This window comes from Nyctibius grandis, chromosome Z, assembly GCF_013368605.1.
Source record: "Nyctibius grandis isolate bNycGra1 chromosome Z, bNycGra1.pri, whole genome shotgun sequence".
NCBI classification, from domain to species: Eukaryota; Metazoa; Chordata; class Aves; order Nyctibiiformes; family Nyctibiidae; genus Nyctibius; species Nyctibius grandis.
Window position 1 is genome coordinate 68,537,800 of NC_090695.1, and position 14,115 is coordinate 68,551,914.

At 43.6% G+C, this 14,115-nt stretch overlaps 1 protein-coding gene across 5 annotated transcripts in view; it reads right to left on the reverse strand.

Annotated features, from left to right (window-relative positions):
* The window catches only part of AOPEP (aminopeptidase O (putative)), a 213,769-nt gene that overhangs the window by 17,722 nt on the left and 181,932 nt on the right, over positions 1 to 14,115 (reverse strand). For all 5 annotated transcript variants that reach the window (XM_068422881.1, XM_068422880.1, XM_068422882.1 and 2 more), the window contains exon 14: positions 11,241 to 11,357. In XM_068422881.1, the coding sequence (XP_068278982.1) occupies positions 11,241 to 11,357 (117 nt within the window). The remainder of the gene's footprint in view (positions 1 to 11,240; positions 11,358 to 14,115) is intronic.

A 14,115-nucleotide genomic window follows, 5' to 3' on the forward strand; every position in this document is an offset into this window, starting at 1 on the left:
TACTGGAAGCGTTTTTCCCCCATCCTGTTCTGATTTTCTTAGCCTCACACTGAATTTTGGGCCTCATCTTTAGGAAGCAAGTGCCATATTCCTAGAACCCACCCTTTTCAAAGTTCCTTTCACTGGGAAAAAAATCCAGCTCCTGTGAATGCACGCTTGTGAAAAACTATCTTCACCAATAGTAATAACAATAGCATCTGCGCCAAAAAGCCTGCAAACTGCATTAAGATGCAACACGAGTTAAGAACATGAAACAGGGTGAAGACTCAAAACACATCAAGATCACAGAGGACCCGGCAAGTGGCTGCTGCTCTGGTCAATGCCTTTCCTTTGTAGAAGATGGGGATAGTCTACTGTACTCTGAAATTAGCCCCTTTACTAGCGAAAATGGGAAACATTTTCTATGACAGTGAGATATTCTTTGCTAGTATTTGCCAGGGGAAGTATCAGGAAAAAAGCAGGAAAAAAAGTTAATAATTCTGTGAGGATGAGTGTGAAAATGATCAGACTGATAATAGTACAGAGATTTCACTTTGTAAAAAGTTGCATTTCTTCTCTCTTGTTTCTTCCCCATGTAATGAACATACCACCTCAGTAATGGTTCGGTATACAAACCTCAAATCTGATTTATTCCAGAAACAAATCTGGCATGCAGGCTGACTGCCCTACAGAGCTTCTTCTAAGTTCCTAATTCCTAAATACTGGATTCCTAATTGCAATTCAACTGCAAATAAAAAATCCTTCAATGTAATCTTACCTCTCTCTACTGCCACAACAATGCTCTGAATATAACATTAAGAAAGGAAAAGGCAGGTGAAATTTATTTTGCATCTGTGACAAATTTTCACAGCAGCTTTGTAAGTCCTGAAAAACATACTCTCATATACAAAACAAGGGATCTCCTGACTTGAGTGGAAATGGAATAATAAGCTGTATGTTTAAATATGGAGTAAGTACAGAAACTATTTTTACTTTTGCAGAAACAAAAAATTATTGTATTCACTTAACTTCTGAAGAAAATAATGTCCTGTAATATGGTCATCAGCTCAAGCTGTTACCTTTTTCATCTGTTGAATTGGTGGTTCATACCAACAATGACATAGGTTAAGGAAAAGGATTGTGTATGTCCCTGTTCGATTGCAACTATCTGAAATGTGTCTATCTGTTGTTCCATGGTCCAGTCAAGAAGGACTGGCAAGCCTGTGGAGGTATTTGCAACACATTGCTGATTTTATTCAAAAGCTGGAGACTGCTCCTGAGCCCCTGCCCCAAGGGAGGACGAGCCCAATGGCTGTGCTGAAATGAAAGCTCACCAAGTGCCTCGTCTGCCTGCGAGCACGAACAGACCTTTCCCGAGCAGTTCCCTTTTCCCACCCAGTTTTACAGTGTATTCTACAGAGCTCTGTTCCATAAGGGTGCCTTCCAACAATGCCCTGCCACAAGCGGCAGGAAGCTGAATAACGCAGTGCCAGAATGTCCTCAGCTCAGTGCAGTCACCATCACATGGAAAGCGGCAAGACAGATATTGCATTGTAATTCATTTGTACTTCCACGTCTGCCAGGTTTTCACGGGCTAGGAAAGATCAATGAATCAAAGATATTTTGTCCTAAACACGATTCTCACCACTTTTAGGATGCCAAGCACCTTATATGGTTTGTCAGTGAAATAAGATGCCACCCCTTTATAGCCTTGGTCTCACAGGCAGACCTCATGCACAATGAAGTAGTTGTGTGAGAATGGCTTTATGCCACCCACATGACTGACAATATTATGATCTTAACTCATTTTACTCACATTTTCTGCAGAAACAGTTACAGCCTCTGCTCTGTCCCCATAATATACCACATTATGATCCTGAATACAGGGAAAGCATTATGTAAGTGAAGAGCATTTCAGCCAACTTGCTGAGACAAGGAAAACTAACAAAGCAACTTTCCATATGCTGTGCAGGCAAGCTATTTTATAAAAAAGTGATGCCTGCAGTAGGAAAGAAAGAAAAGCTAACTCTGTGGTGAAAAGTCTGGGGAAATACACCATAAATCTTTCTGCTTCATCCACATTCTGTACTTTTTATCACCAGGTCTTAGATAATTCAGCAACACGCAAAACACACTTGCAGAAATATTGTCAAGTCTTAAATAGGACTAGAAAGTGTTGCACACACCCACTGTCCTTCTCCTATGGCCTTAGTGATCTTTTCCTTGTCACTTTTTTTTACTGTTCTGCAGGCTACTCAGCCGTCCTGTGATCTTGTGTACACACATTATAGGCCTCTCCCTGACCAAATGAAGATGTTAGAACAGAAATAATGGAAATAATCACCGAGTGTTGTCCAGAGCTCCCAGTGTTGTCTTTAGATATTTATAACTAATTCCAATTTTTTCAAATGAAAGTCTTCAACAACCTATGCTCAAACAAGATAAGCTTGCATAGTCATATCAAAAGAGAAGTCATCAAGGTTAAGTGGACTTAAAAAAAACACTAGCAACCAGAAACTTTCCATGTAGACCAACTCTCCATGTTCTGCCAGATGTTAGATACTAAATACCTGCATAAACCGGCCACTTTTCTTTCTTCAGAAAGAAACAAAACAAAAACAACCTCAGACCCACCTTCAATTCTACTATCATACTGCACTGTCTGATGGCAACTGTAGCTGCTTTCTCACATATCTCAGTTCTCCTCAGCCAGCTGAACTTCCAGCTGGAGGGTGATGAGGCCTTCTGCAGGCAGCTGAGAGCAGTCTCGCAATTACAGGGTCTGATTGTCATGGGGGATTTCAACTACCCTGATATTTGCTGGGAGGCCTACTCAGCCAGCCATCCTCAGTCCAGGAGGTTCCTCCAGTGCGTTGATGATAACTTTCTGATGCAAATGGTGGATGAGCCAACCAGGAGAGGAGCGCTGCTGGATCTTATCCTTACTAACAAGGAGGGTCTGGTTGAAGAGGTGAAGGTTGAGGGCAGCCTTGGTTGTAGCGACCATGAGATGGTAGAGTTCAGGATCTCATGTGGCAGGAACAGAATAGCTAGCAGAATCACAACCCTGGACTTCAGGAGGGCCAACTTTGGCCTTTTCAAGCAATTGCTAGGGGAAATCCCATGGGACAGGGTACTAGAAGGTAAGGGGGCCCAAGATAGTTGGTTAGCATTCAAGGACTGCTTCTTCCGAGCTCAAGATCAGAGCATCCCAGCAGGCAGGAAGTCAAGAAAGGGTACCAGGAGACCTGCATGGTTAAACAGGGAACTGCTGGGCAAACTCAAGTGGAAGAGGGTGTACGGATCATGGAAGGAGGGGCTGGCTACTTGGGAGGAATATAAGTCTGTTGTCAGAGGATGTAGGGAGGCAACTAGGAAAGCTAAGGCCTCCTTGGAATTAAACCTTGCAAGAGAGGTCAAGGACAACAGAAAGGGCTTCTTCAAATACATTGCAGGTAAAGCCAACACTAGAGGCAATGTAGGCCCACTGATGAATGAGGTGGGGGCCCTGGAGACAGAGGATAAAAAGAAGGCGGAGTTACTGAATGCCTTCTTTGCCTCTGTCTATACTGCTGGAGGCTGTCCTGAGGAGCCCCGGACCCCTGAGGCCACAGAAGAAGTCAGGATCGAGGAGGAATCTGTCTTGGTTGATGAGGGCTGGGTCAGGGACCAGTTAAGCAACCCGGATGTCCATAAATCCATGGGCCCTGATGGGATGCACCCGCAGGTGCTGAGGGAGCTGGCAGAAGTCATTGCTAGGCCACTCTCCATCATCTTTGCTAAGTCGTGGGCAACGGGAGAGGTGCCTGAGGACTGGAGGAAAGCGAATGTCACTCCAGTCTTCAAAAAGGGCAAGAAGGAGGACCCGGGTAACTATAGACCGGTCAGCCTCACCTCCATCCCTGGAAAGGTGATGGAACAACTTGTCCTTGGTGCTGTCTCTAGGCACATCAAGGATAGGGGGATCATTAGGGGCACTCAGCATGGCTTCACCAAGGGAAAGTCATGCTTAACCAACTTGATAGCCTTTTATGAGGACATAACCCGGTGGATAGATGATGGTAAAGCTGTGGATGTGGTCTATCTCGATTTCAGTAAAGCGTTTGACACGGTCTCCCACAGCATCCTCGCAGCGAAACTGAAGAAGTGTGGTCTGGATGATCGGGTAGTGAGGTGGATTGTGAACTGGCTGAAGGAAAGAAGCCAGAGAGTGGTGGTCAATGGGACAGAGTCCAGTTGGAGGCCTGTGTCTAGCAGAGTCCCTCAAGGGTCGGTACTGGGACCAGTTCTATTCAATATATTCATTAATGACTTGGATGAGGGAATAGAGTGCACTGTCAGCAAGTTCGCTGATGACACAAAACTGGGAGGAGTGGCTGACACACCGGAAGGCTGCGCAGCCATTCAGAGAGACCTGGACAGGCTGGAGAGTTGGGCGGGGAGAAATTTAATGAAATATAACAAGGGCAAGTGTAGAGTCCTGCATCTGGGCAAGAACAACCCCATGTACCAGTACAAGTTGGGGGCAGACCTGTTGGAGACCAGCGTAGGGGAAAGGGACCTGGGGGTCCTAGTGGACAACAGGATGACCATGAGCCAGCAGTGTGCCCTTGTGGCCAAGAAGGCCAATGGCATCCTGGGGTGTATTAGAAGGGGTGTGGTTAGCAGGTCAAGAGAGGTTCTCCTCCCCCTCTACTCTGCCCTGGTGAGGCCGCATCTGGAATATTGTGTCCAGTTCTGGGCCCCTCGTTTCAAGAAGGACAGGGAACTGCTAGAGAGAGTCCAGCGCAGAGCCACCAAGATGATTAAGGGAGTGGAACATCTCCCTTATGAGGAGAGGCTGAGGGAGCTGGGTCTCTTTAGCTTAGAGAAGAGGAGACTGAGGGGTGACCTCATTAATGTTTATAAATATGTAAAGGGCAAGTGTCATGAGGATGGAGCCAGGCTCTTCTCAGTGACATCCCTTGACAGGACAAGGGGCAATGGGTGCAAGCTGGAACACAGGAGGTTCCACATAAATATGAGGAAAAACTTCTTTACGGTGAGGGTGACCGAACACTAGAACAGGCTGCCCAGAGAGGTTGTGGAGTCTCCTTCTCTGGAGACATTCAAAACCCGCCTGGACGCGTTCCTGTGTGATATGGTCTAGGCAATCCTGCTCTGGCAGGGGTATTGGACTAGATGATCTTTCGAGGTCCCTTCCAATCCCTAACATTCTGTGATTCTGTGAACTGCAGCCAGCTTCTATAACGCTTCTCTTGGACACAGGATGTGGTACGTCATGAGATGTAGCCTGTCTATGAGCTATTTTATTATGTAGCAGGAAGCAGCACAGCAAGAAAATAGGGAACAGGAAGAGAAAACTGAGGACACAACCATTCTTCCATGCAATTGCCTCCCACTTGTCTGACAAGGTCTGAGTCACGATGGGCTCAAGGCACCAAGAGGTGATGGAAAAATGGCTTTAAACTTTGAAACCTTCATTGGTCTCGAAACGTTGTTTAAAGATATATTCGATATGTTCAATTCAAGTAATTCACATCAGTGAATTTAATATCTGGAAAACAAAATTGTAGTTTTGTGCCTTCTCACATGTGCCAAGGTTTCAACAGTAAATGGAAAATGAAATCATGATTTGTTATAGAAGTAGACTGAAAAAAATAGGAGGGAGTCACAAATTCTGCAATTAGGCAGATGCCCTACAAGCCTCTTGTAGCATCCAAGACTGGGGACAGACCAGTTTGAAATGCGATTAAGCCAACAGTATCTCACTTATGGCTCTTGTGGCTCAAAGGTTTCTATCAGAGACGTGTTATGCATTATGAATCAGAAATATGTCACCTAACCAATTTTTTTTTAGCTGAGGCATTCAAATCTGTCTGTCTTAGAAGTGAGAGGCTACCACTGACCTCCTACCCTCCTCTAAAGCTATGTATCTGTGGCAAGACCTCATTTGAGAGAAGACAGGAACTACGTTGAATTGCTGAGAAGATCCCAGGAAGGATGCAGCTTAAGTGCTCCTTGAAGGGAGATCAACAGTTAAATTCCAGGCAAAGGCTGACTCACACCTCTCTCCTCTCCTGGCTGCTACAAAGGAATCAAAACAAGGCGGATAACCTGCTGCAAACCCTCCTCTCCTTTCTGAAGTAAGGTGTGCCCTTACGTTGGTAAGACTGGATGTGCATGTGGTAACAAGCGGTCACGAGCACTGCATAGCACTGTTGGCAGCCCTCACTGACTGAGGACAGACGTACATGTCGCTGTGGGCAAACGCAGACACTGCCAGGTGCATGCCATTTTGCAAAAACAAATGCACTGAACTTTAAAGTCAAAATAAAGATGCTTCAGAAATAGAGATATAAAAGCTTTAACAAACATGAGCCAGGACTTCCCATGCTGTACTTGTGTACGACAAAACAACCGCCAGTAATGAGCTCTCTTGCACCATTTGTGAAACTGGAGTTAGTGAACTGTGTTACACAGGCTTCTTGATGAGTGAACTGTAACTCAAAGACAAAACAAGCCCAATACACATGTATCCCATTTCCAGTCAACCAGGCTCAAGCAACCTTGGGCAACTTTTCCCCAGCAGTTTCCCAGTGCTAGCTTTGGTGTGGTGCTTCAATGCCAGTGTGCTACAGGACTGGAGTGTCCATACAGAACATTAGCCCTTTGAAACAGGCAGAGAAAACAGGGTGGTTCTCTACTGATTTCATCCCAACAGTAAAATCTACCAGGCAACTGTCCCCTTTACTCCTGCCAACACACTTATCAGACGAGGTGAGATTACCCAAACCCTTTACTTTTTTTCACATAAGTACTACAAATTGTGGAACATTCTTGCCCTTGCAAGAGCGCTCAGCAGCACATACACATGCTATTCTTTATATTCCCTCTGACGTTGTAAGAAGGCCTTTTAGCTACCTACAATACATACCAGGGAAAGCCTTCCAGTTCCAGAGTGAGCAGACAACACTTTAGGTACAATTTTTAAGACCAAACTTTATTCAAAATACAAAAAAATCACACTTCTTTATGTACCACTCTTACATACTACTGGCCATGGTGTTACTAATCCCTACTGGAAGATTAATGTGAATTTAAATGCTACTTGTCAAAAGTAAGAAAACAAGTTCTTATTTCTTAACTTTCTGCTGCTAGATGGAACACAGCTGACAACGTTACTTACAAAAATCCCTGAATAAAACCTCTGACATTGACAGTTTTCTTTTCTTATTGGTCTGCCTGCAATTTTTTGTGCTTGTATTTTTAATGATCCATTTCTGACGTTTAGTTACTGAGAACATTTGAACTCCAGTAACACAACAGGATCACTGTAAGCGATTAATGTCTTCAGAAATCAAATCTAGACAAGAACAGCTCAGTTATAGGCTTGGACTGAGGTTCTTTGCCCTGGCTCATGACAAGAAAAATCCCCTGTGCACATACTGGACAAAGAGGCATGAAAAGTCCTCCCCTCAGGTACATGAGGGTGTGTAAGATAACGTTCCCTTTAAAGGACTGTAGGTGTCTGGCATCTGATGACTGGTAAAATGCTAATGGTAATGTTATCTTAGTTCTAGTTCTCAACATCTGCTAAGCCCTTGGTTTCACCTTGTAAAATAAAATGGAGATTATGTTCCTTTCACTGAGATCATAATTTTGTGGGGTTTTTTTTTAAAGAAAAAAGTTCTGACAGATCACTTGTGTACTTTTACATGACATCGCAAGGAAGAAAGAACACATGAAAGTGGAGAGAAAGGAAAAACCTGAGAAACCAAAGCTTGTGGCCCAGTGCTTACAATTCACAGGCATGAAGCAGCAACACCACAGCTATTGCTTTGATCTATCTCCCTATTAATTCCTCTTCCCATTATAGAACCCCTGACATTTCACTGGTATTCAGATACGATTAAAATATATTCTAATACCTATAAATAGAAATGTTGGTCCAAGTACTAATTAAAAACAAATCTCGCATTTGGAAACATGTATCAACAAAAAAGTTAAAAGGTGCAGTAAACAGCAACAGTCAAAATGTTGTCCTTTTTTCCTGAGAAAAAGCTAGACCTCTGTTCTATTGATCTTTCCATTAATGTTTGGATTCCCAAGTGTTTATAAGCGTCCACCCAGCAACTTCAGCATAAGACAACAAGAGAGATTTTGCTCTCTCCTTCAATTTTAGTTATTGCCATAAAGTTCCAATTATAACATGGTAGGTCATGCACACTGACTTTTCACAGCCTTCACAGCAGTTTTTAACTAAACAAGAGTCAAATGTCATGTGAAGTTTACCATGCTCCCTCATTGCACATTAGTTTGATCATACGCTACTTCATAACTAACCCTTGTTTATATATAAATCTACACATCCTTTATTTTCATGACTGATTCCATCTTCCTACCTCCCCTCCTAAATACTACGTACTCGAAGCAAAGACTCATTGCAAGGGTGCTTTCAGCCACAACTTCTGCTGCCTTATTGTCACAACTCTCCCAGCTTGAAAAATTCATGGGACTCCACAAAACAGCCAGCGCTGCGTGTGGTAATAAGGATTTACTGGTGTGCCCCCCAAAGACATTAAGCTCTTTGGAGCAGGGATGCTCACGTCATATGGGCCTGTAACAGAGAAGGCACATTTACAATATCATATACTACAGTGTTTTCCTCAGGGACTGTTAATATCCCTGGCACTTACTAGAAGCAACTGTAAAGAACTGATTCTCCCTTAAACTCATGCCCAAAACCAGAACATAGTGTAGTCTCACTGGAAAGCAAACTTTTCTAAATCCTGAGTGAGACTTCAGAGCACTCAAAGAGGAACAATATGGGTTGACCATGGGGAAGAATAATTTTATACCATAACAGACACGATTGCATTTGGAGACAATACACACAACTAAAATGAACTGGGCTCTAATACACAGTCACTATGACGTAGTGACAAATTTAACACTTGAGCAAATGTGCTGCCCAAGGTACATGTGCAATAGTAATGACATCTAGGCTGCACTGTCTCCTACTACCACAGTATGCAAACACACCTGGACCTACACAAAACACACAGAAATACTGAGTAATTAAGGCATCTGAAGATGCAACAATATTGGAGTTAAGAACATCCCATTTCAGATTTAGACATGGAAAAAAGAACTTGAATGATCCTGGATCCTAGTGGAACACTATCACTCCTAGTCAACAATGCAATGGCGTATTCAGGCATCACTTCCTCCTAGTTCAAGATCAGTGCATCCCCATGAGTAAGAAACCAAGCAAAGGGGGCAGGAGACCTGCATGGATGAGCAAAGAGCTTCTGGGAAAACTCAAATGAAAGAATGAAATTTACGGAATGTGGGAAAAGGGACAGACCACTTGGGAGGAATAGAGGAAGGTTGTCAAGAGTACGCAGGGTTGCGACAAGGAAGACTAGGGCCCACCTGGAATTAAATCTGGCAAGGGATGTCAAGGACAACAAGAAGGGCTTCTTCACGCACATTAGAAGCAAAAGGAAGAATAGAAAAAACATGAGCCTGCTGCTGAATGAGGTGGGTGCCCTGGTGACAGAGGATACAGAGAAAATGGAGTTACTGAATGCTGCCTTTGCTTCAGTCTTTACTGCTAAGGCCAGCCCTTGGGAATCGCAGGCCCTGGAGGTAAGAGAGAAAGTCTGGAGAAACAACGACTTTCCCTTGGTTGAGGAGGATCAGATTAGAGATCATTTAGGCAAACTGGACACCCATGAGCCCCAATGGGATGCACCCAGCTGAGGGAGCTGGCAGATGTTAATGCCAAGCCACTCTTCATCATCTTTGAAAGGTCATGGAGAACAGAAGAGGTGCCTGAGGACTGGAGGAAAGCCAGTGTCACTCCAGTCTTCAAAAAGCGCAAGAAGGAGGGCCCAGGAAACTACAGGCTGGTCAGCTTCACCTCCATCCCTGGAAAGGTGAGGGAACAGCTCATTCTAGATGCTGTCTCTAAGGATGTGGAGGAAAAGGAGGTTATCAGGAGCAGTCAACATGGTTTCACCAAGGGGAAATCACGCTTGACTAATCTGATGGCCTTCTGTGATGGCATGACTGGCTGGGTAGATAAGTGGAGAGTAGTGGGTGTTGTCTACCTTGACTTCAGCAAGGCTTTTGACACTGTCTCCCATAACATTCTCATAGGAAAGCTCAGGAAGGGTGGGTTAGATGAGTGGACAGTGAGGGGGATCAAGAACTGGCTGAATGGCAGTGCTGAGTCTAGTTGGAGGCCTGTAGATAGCAGTGTTCCCCAGGGGTCTGTACCGGGTCCAGTCTTGTTCAACTCATTCATCAATGACGTGGATGAAGGGACAGAGTGTACACTCAGCAAGTTCGCTGATGACACAGAACTGGGAGGAGTGGCTGATACACCAGAAGGTTGTGCTGCCATTCAGTGAGACCTAGACAGGCTGAAGAGTTGGGCAGAGAGGAACCTCATGAAGTTCAACGAAGGTAAGTGTAGAGTCCTGCATCTAGGGAGGATTAACCCCATGCACCAGTACAGGTTGGGGGTTGACGTGCTGGAAAGCAACTCTGCAGAGAAGGACCTGGGAGTCCTGGTGAACAAGTTCATCATGAGCCAGCAATGTGCCCTTGCGGCCAGGAAGGCCAATGGTATCCTGCAGTGCATGAGGGAGAGTGTGGCCAGCAGGTGGAGGGAGGTTATCCTCCCCCTCTACACTGCCCTAGTGAGGCCACACCTGGAGTACTGTGTTCAGTTCTGTCCCCCCAGTTCAGGAAAGATAGGGAACTACTGGAAAGAGTCCAGTGGAGGGCTACAAAGATGATCAGAGGACTGGAGCATCTCTCTTATGAGGAAAGGCTGAGGGAGCTGGGTCTGTTTAGCCTGGAGAAGAGAAGACTGAGGGGGGATCTTATCAATGTTTACAAATACCTTAGGGGTGGGTGTCAAGAGGATGGGGCCAGAGTCTTCTCAGTGGTGTCCAGTGACAGAACAAGGGGCAACAGGCACAAACTGAAACATGGGAAGTTGCATCTGACTCTGAGGAAAAACTTCACTTTGAGGGTGACGGAGCACTGGCACAGGCTGCCCAGGGAGGGCGTGGAGTCTCCTTCTCTGCAAATACTCAGATCCCACCTGGATGCGACCCTGTGCAATGTGCTCTAGGTGAACCTGCTTTAGCAGGGAGTTGGAATAGATGATCTCCAGAGGTCCTTTCCAGCCCCAACCACTCTGTGATTCTGTATGTTAGGCAGATTTTTTTAAAGTGAATTACCTCAGCATCTTGCTCCCGGAGCTGGTACGTTTTCTCTAAGCACTGCAGTATTCTAGGACACAACGTCTTCTCCTCCAAGAGAGACTCCAGAAGTAGGACCAGCTGGTCAGGGAGAAGCTAGGAGGAAAATAAATGCCATGTGTGAATAAAGATCTCTACTGACAGAGCAATTAAATGGAAACAAACCAAAGAGGACAAGATCGTGATGACCTGTGTACTTCCAGCATGTGATTAAAATACAAGAACTTCTAGCTAGTTTCTGAAAAACCTCAGGGTTTACGTGTCTATGTTCTGAAAGACTTTGTGCTGGGGCCCAATTAAGACTCATTTTTTATGGTTTCCATCATTATAGTTAGTTTAGATCTAAACCATGCTTATCTTATTGAAACATAATCATAGCTTATTAAGTAAGATTTTTATGGAATACATATGCTAAGTAATTCCATTTTGTTTGGGCTTGGAAGGAATTGAAAAAAGAGAATAATTTACAGTACATAATTTCAGGAATCAACGAGATATACAAATGTATAATTTTTAAGAGTGGCATTTTTATCTGTTATATAAGCAATTGCATGGTATTCTTACAGCAGACAAAGAAACACAACACATATAAGTGACCCACAAAACAAGCATTGTAACGACACATTTTGAGGCATATTCTAGTGCAGTGAGTCACAAGCCATCCATCGTTACATGGTAAAGAATCACGAATGTTATGTTTGTGGCACACACAGTACCTATCTATCTATACATGTATATATATTTAGTAGTTAGTCGCCTGACTCCAGAACCTATCAAGTTGAACCTAGTGTAACCTAAAAAGTACAAGAAGTCTGATGTAGCAAGTGCTTAAGTGCTCTGTTTACTAGGCTTACTGGATGAACAAATAAATAATTCAGACAGAGCTCAGAAAGAAATTACACCAGCTGCCAGGAAATACCTATTAGAAATTGAGGATTCAGGGTGATCAGTCAGAAGTTTGTTATATGCCCCAAAGCTTTGCCCACTATTCGTCATTGCGGGGCACCAAAAGAAAAAGGGGGAAGGGACGAAGAATGTGAATTTAAGATTTTGCACACAAAAAGAAACCAGCACTGCTCACTTCTGATGTTCTCCAGGTAGATTAATGAAAAAAGATATCCTGTTACTTTAACACTACTTCCAGCTTTTATCACATTTGGCGATTCTCTGCTCCCGCCTTGCTGCTCATGTCCCCTCCACTGCATCAACGCGCTAAGCAGGTACAAAATGAAGTCGGCTACAGGAAACACTGCTTCCACCAACACACCCCACAGCCAGGGCTGTTTATGTGGACTGAACAAGTCGGGACCCCTGATCTCTGACAGCAAGTCCATGAAGATATCAAGGATCTTCTGATAAATCTTAATCTGTACAATATCACCGTTAACAACTAACTGAACAACACGACGTTTTCTTCCCTTTCAGTCTGACATAATTTAGCAATAGTACCTAAATCAGAATAAAGAGGAAAAGAGATCTCTAGGACTTTAATGCTTTGGTTTCCTTGCATTTTCATTGCCTTCCATTTTTTTATTATTAAAGTTGTGTTCTTGGAGACTGAAAAAATCTCACATCTTACTGGCTCTTACTGGAACATTTTCTAAGTGATAGTGAAGCCTGCCAACAAAACGGAGTTGTTAAAAATAGTCAGACATTTAAAAATATTGAATATTTCAATTTCAGGACAACTACTAAAATGCCAACTTGAATGTTTATTGCACAGTCCAACAGCAGCTGCCTGGGGGATGGTGAGACATTCTAAAAAATAAAACAGGGAAGGCTTCTGGGAAGTGGCTCTGCTTGGAAACTGAGTTAATTCTGAACACTAATAAAATCTGAAATGTTGCAGAACACCAGGCACAGAAAGGTAACTTCTGATTTAGAAACCTTTCTCTGCTAACTACAAAGACAGCAGAGCAATAGTTACTTTGAATAAACTGTGGAACAGCTGCTTGAATACATAGGTACAGAACAGCTGAGAGTTATTATTTTATAATATATCTCCAGTATAATTGCTGTACAGAATCACCCACAGAAAGCTACTGTTTAAGATAACATTACAGAATTTCACTGAAGCCAACAAAAGCACAGCAGCAGAGCAACAGCCATGTCCTTAGTTTACCTCTGCCTAGTGCTGCATTACAGGTGAAAAGTTTTCAGAATTATGGGTTAAACTCTTTACCAGTTTAGATTTGAGACTGCAGAGCAAAAAATCTGAGACGATGGCTTATGTTATTTTCCCACGTTCCAGATGCCCAAGATGAGACTTTACATACCAGTTTCCAGCTCACGGTTTAATTAAAGTCCAAAGTAGGAGCTAGCAAACACCAGCAGAGAGGGTGTGGGCACCAGTAAAAGAAATGCTGACAGACCTGTAGCCAAAGTGGCACTAGTGGGCACAGCTATTACATTTTGTTCTCCCACAAAATAAAAGGAGGAACATTCTGTTTCATTTCTAACCCTTTCCTTTTAATAAAAGAGACTCTGCCTAAGAGAAAAACCTATCCTAAGCAAAGATGCAGAAAGCTCTGCCGAAGTTTCATGACAGAGACTACTACAGAATTCCTTCAGGGGTTTAGAAATCTTCTTTTCCCCCAACAGCACTATGAATAATGCTATCTCCAAAGCAGCTTTTTAACGGTTATAAATAAACTTCATAAAATTGCACTCGAATTTTCAGTCAAAAAACCCACACTCCGTTATTTTTCATTTTCCCCACCACCATCCTTATTTGTCTTACCCACCTGTTACTTCTCATCTTTCACACCATGAGAATTGTTCGGGGTACACACTGTTGATTTCCATTTGTTTGCCTTATGCTTAATACAAAGGGGCCCTTGCTTTTAAGTGCTAC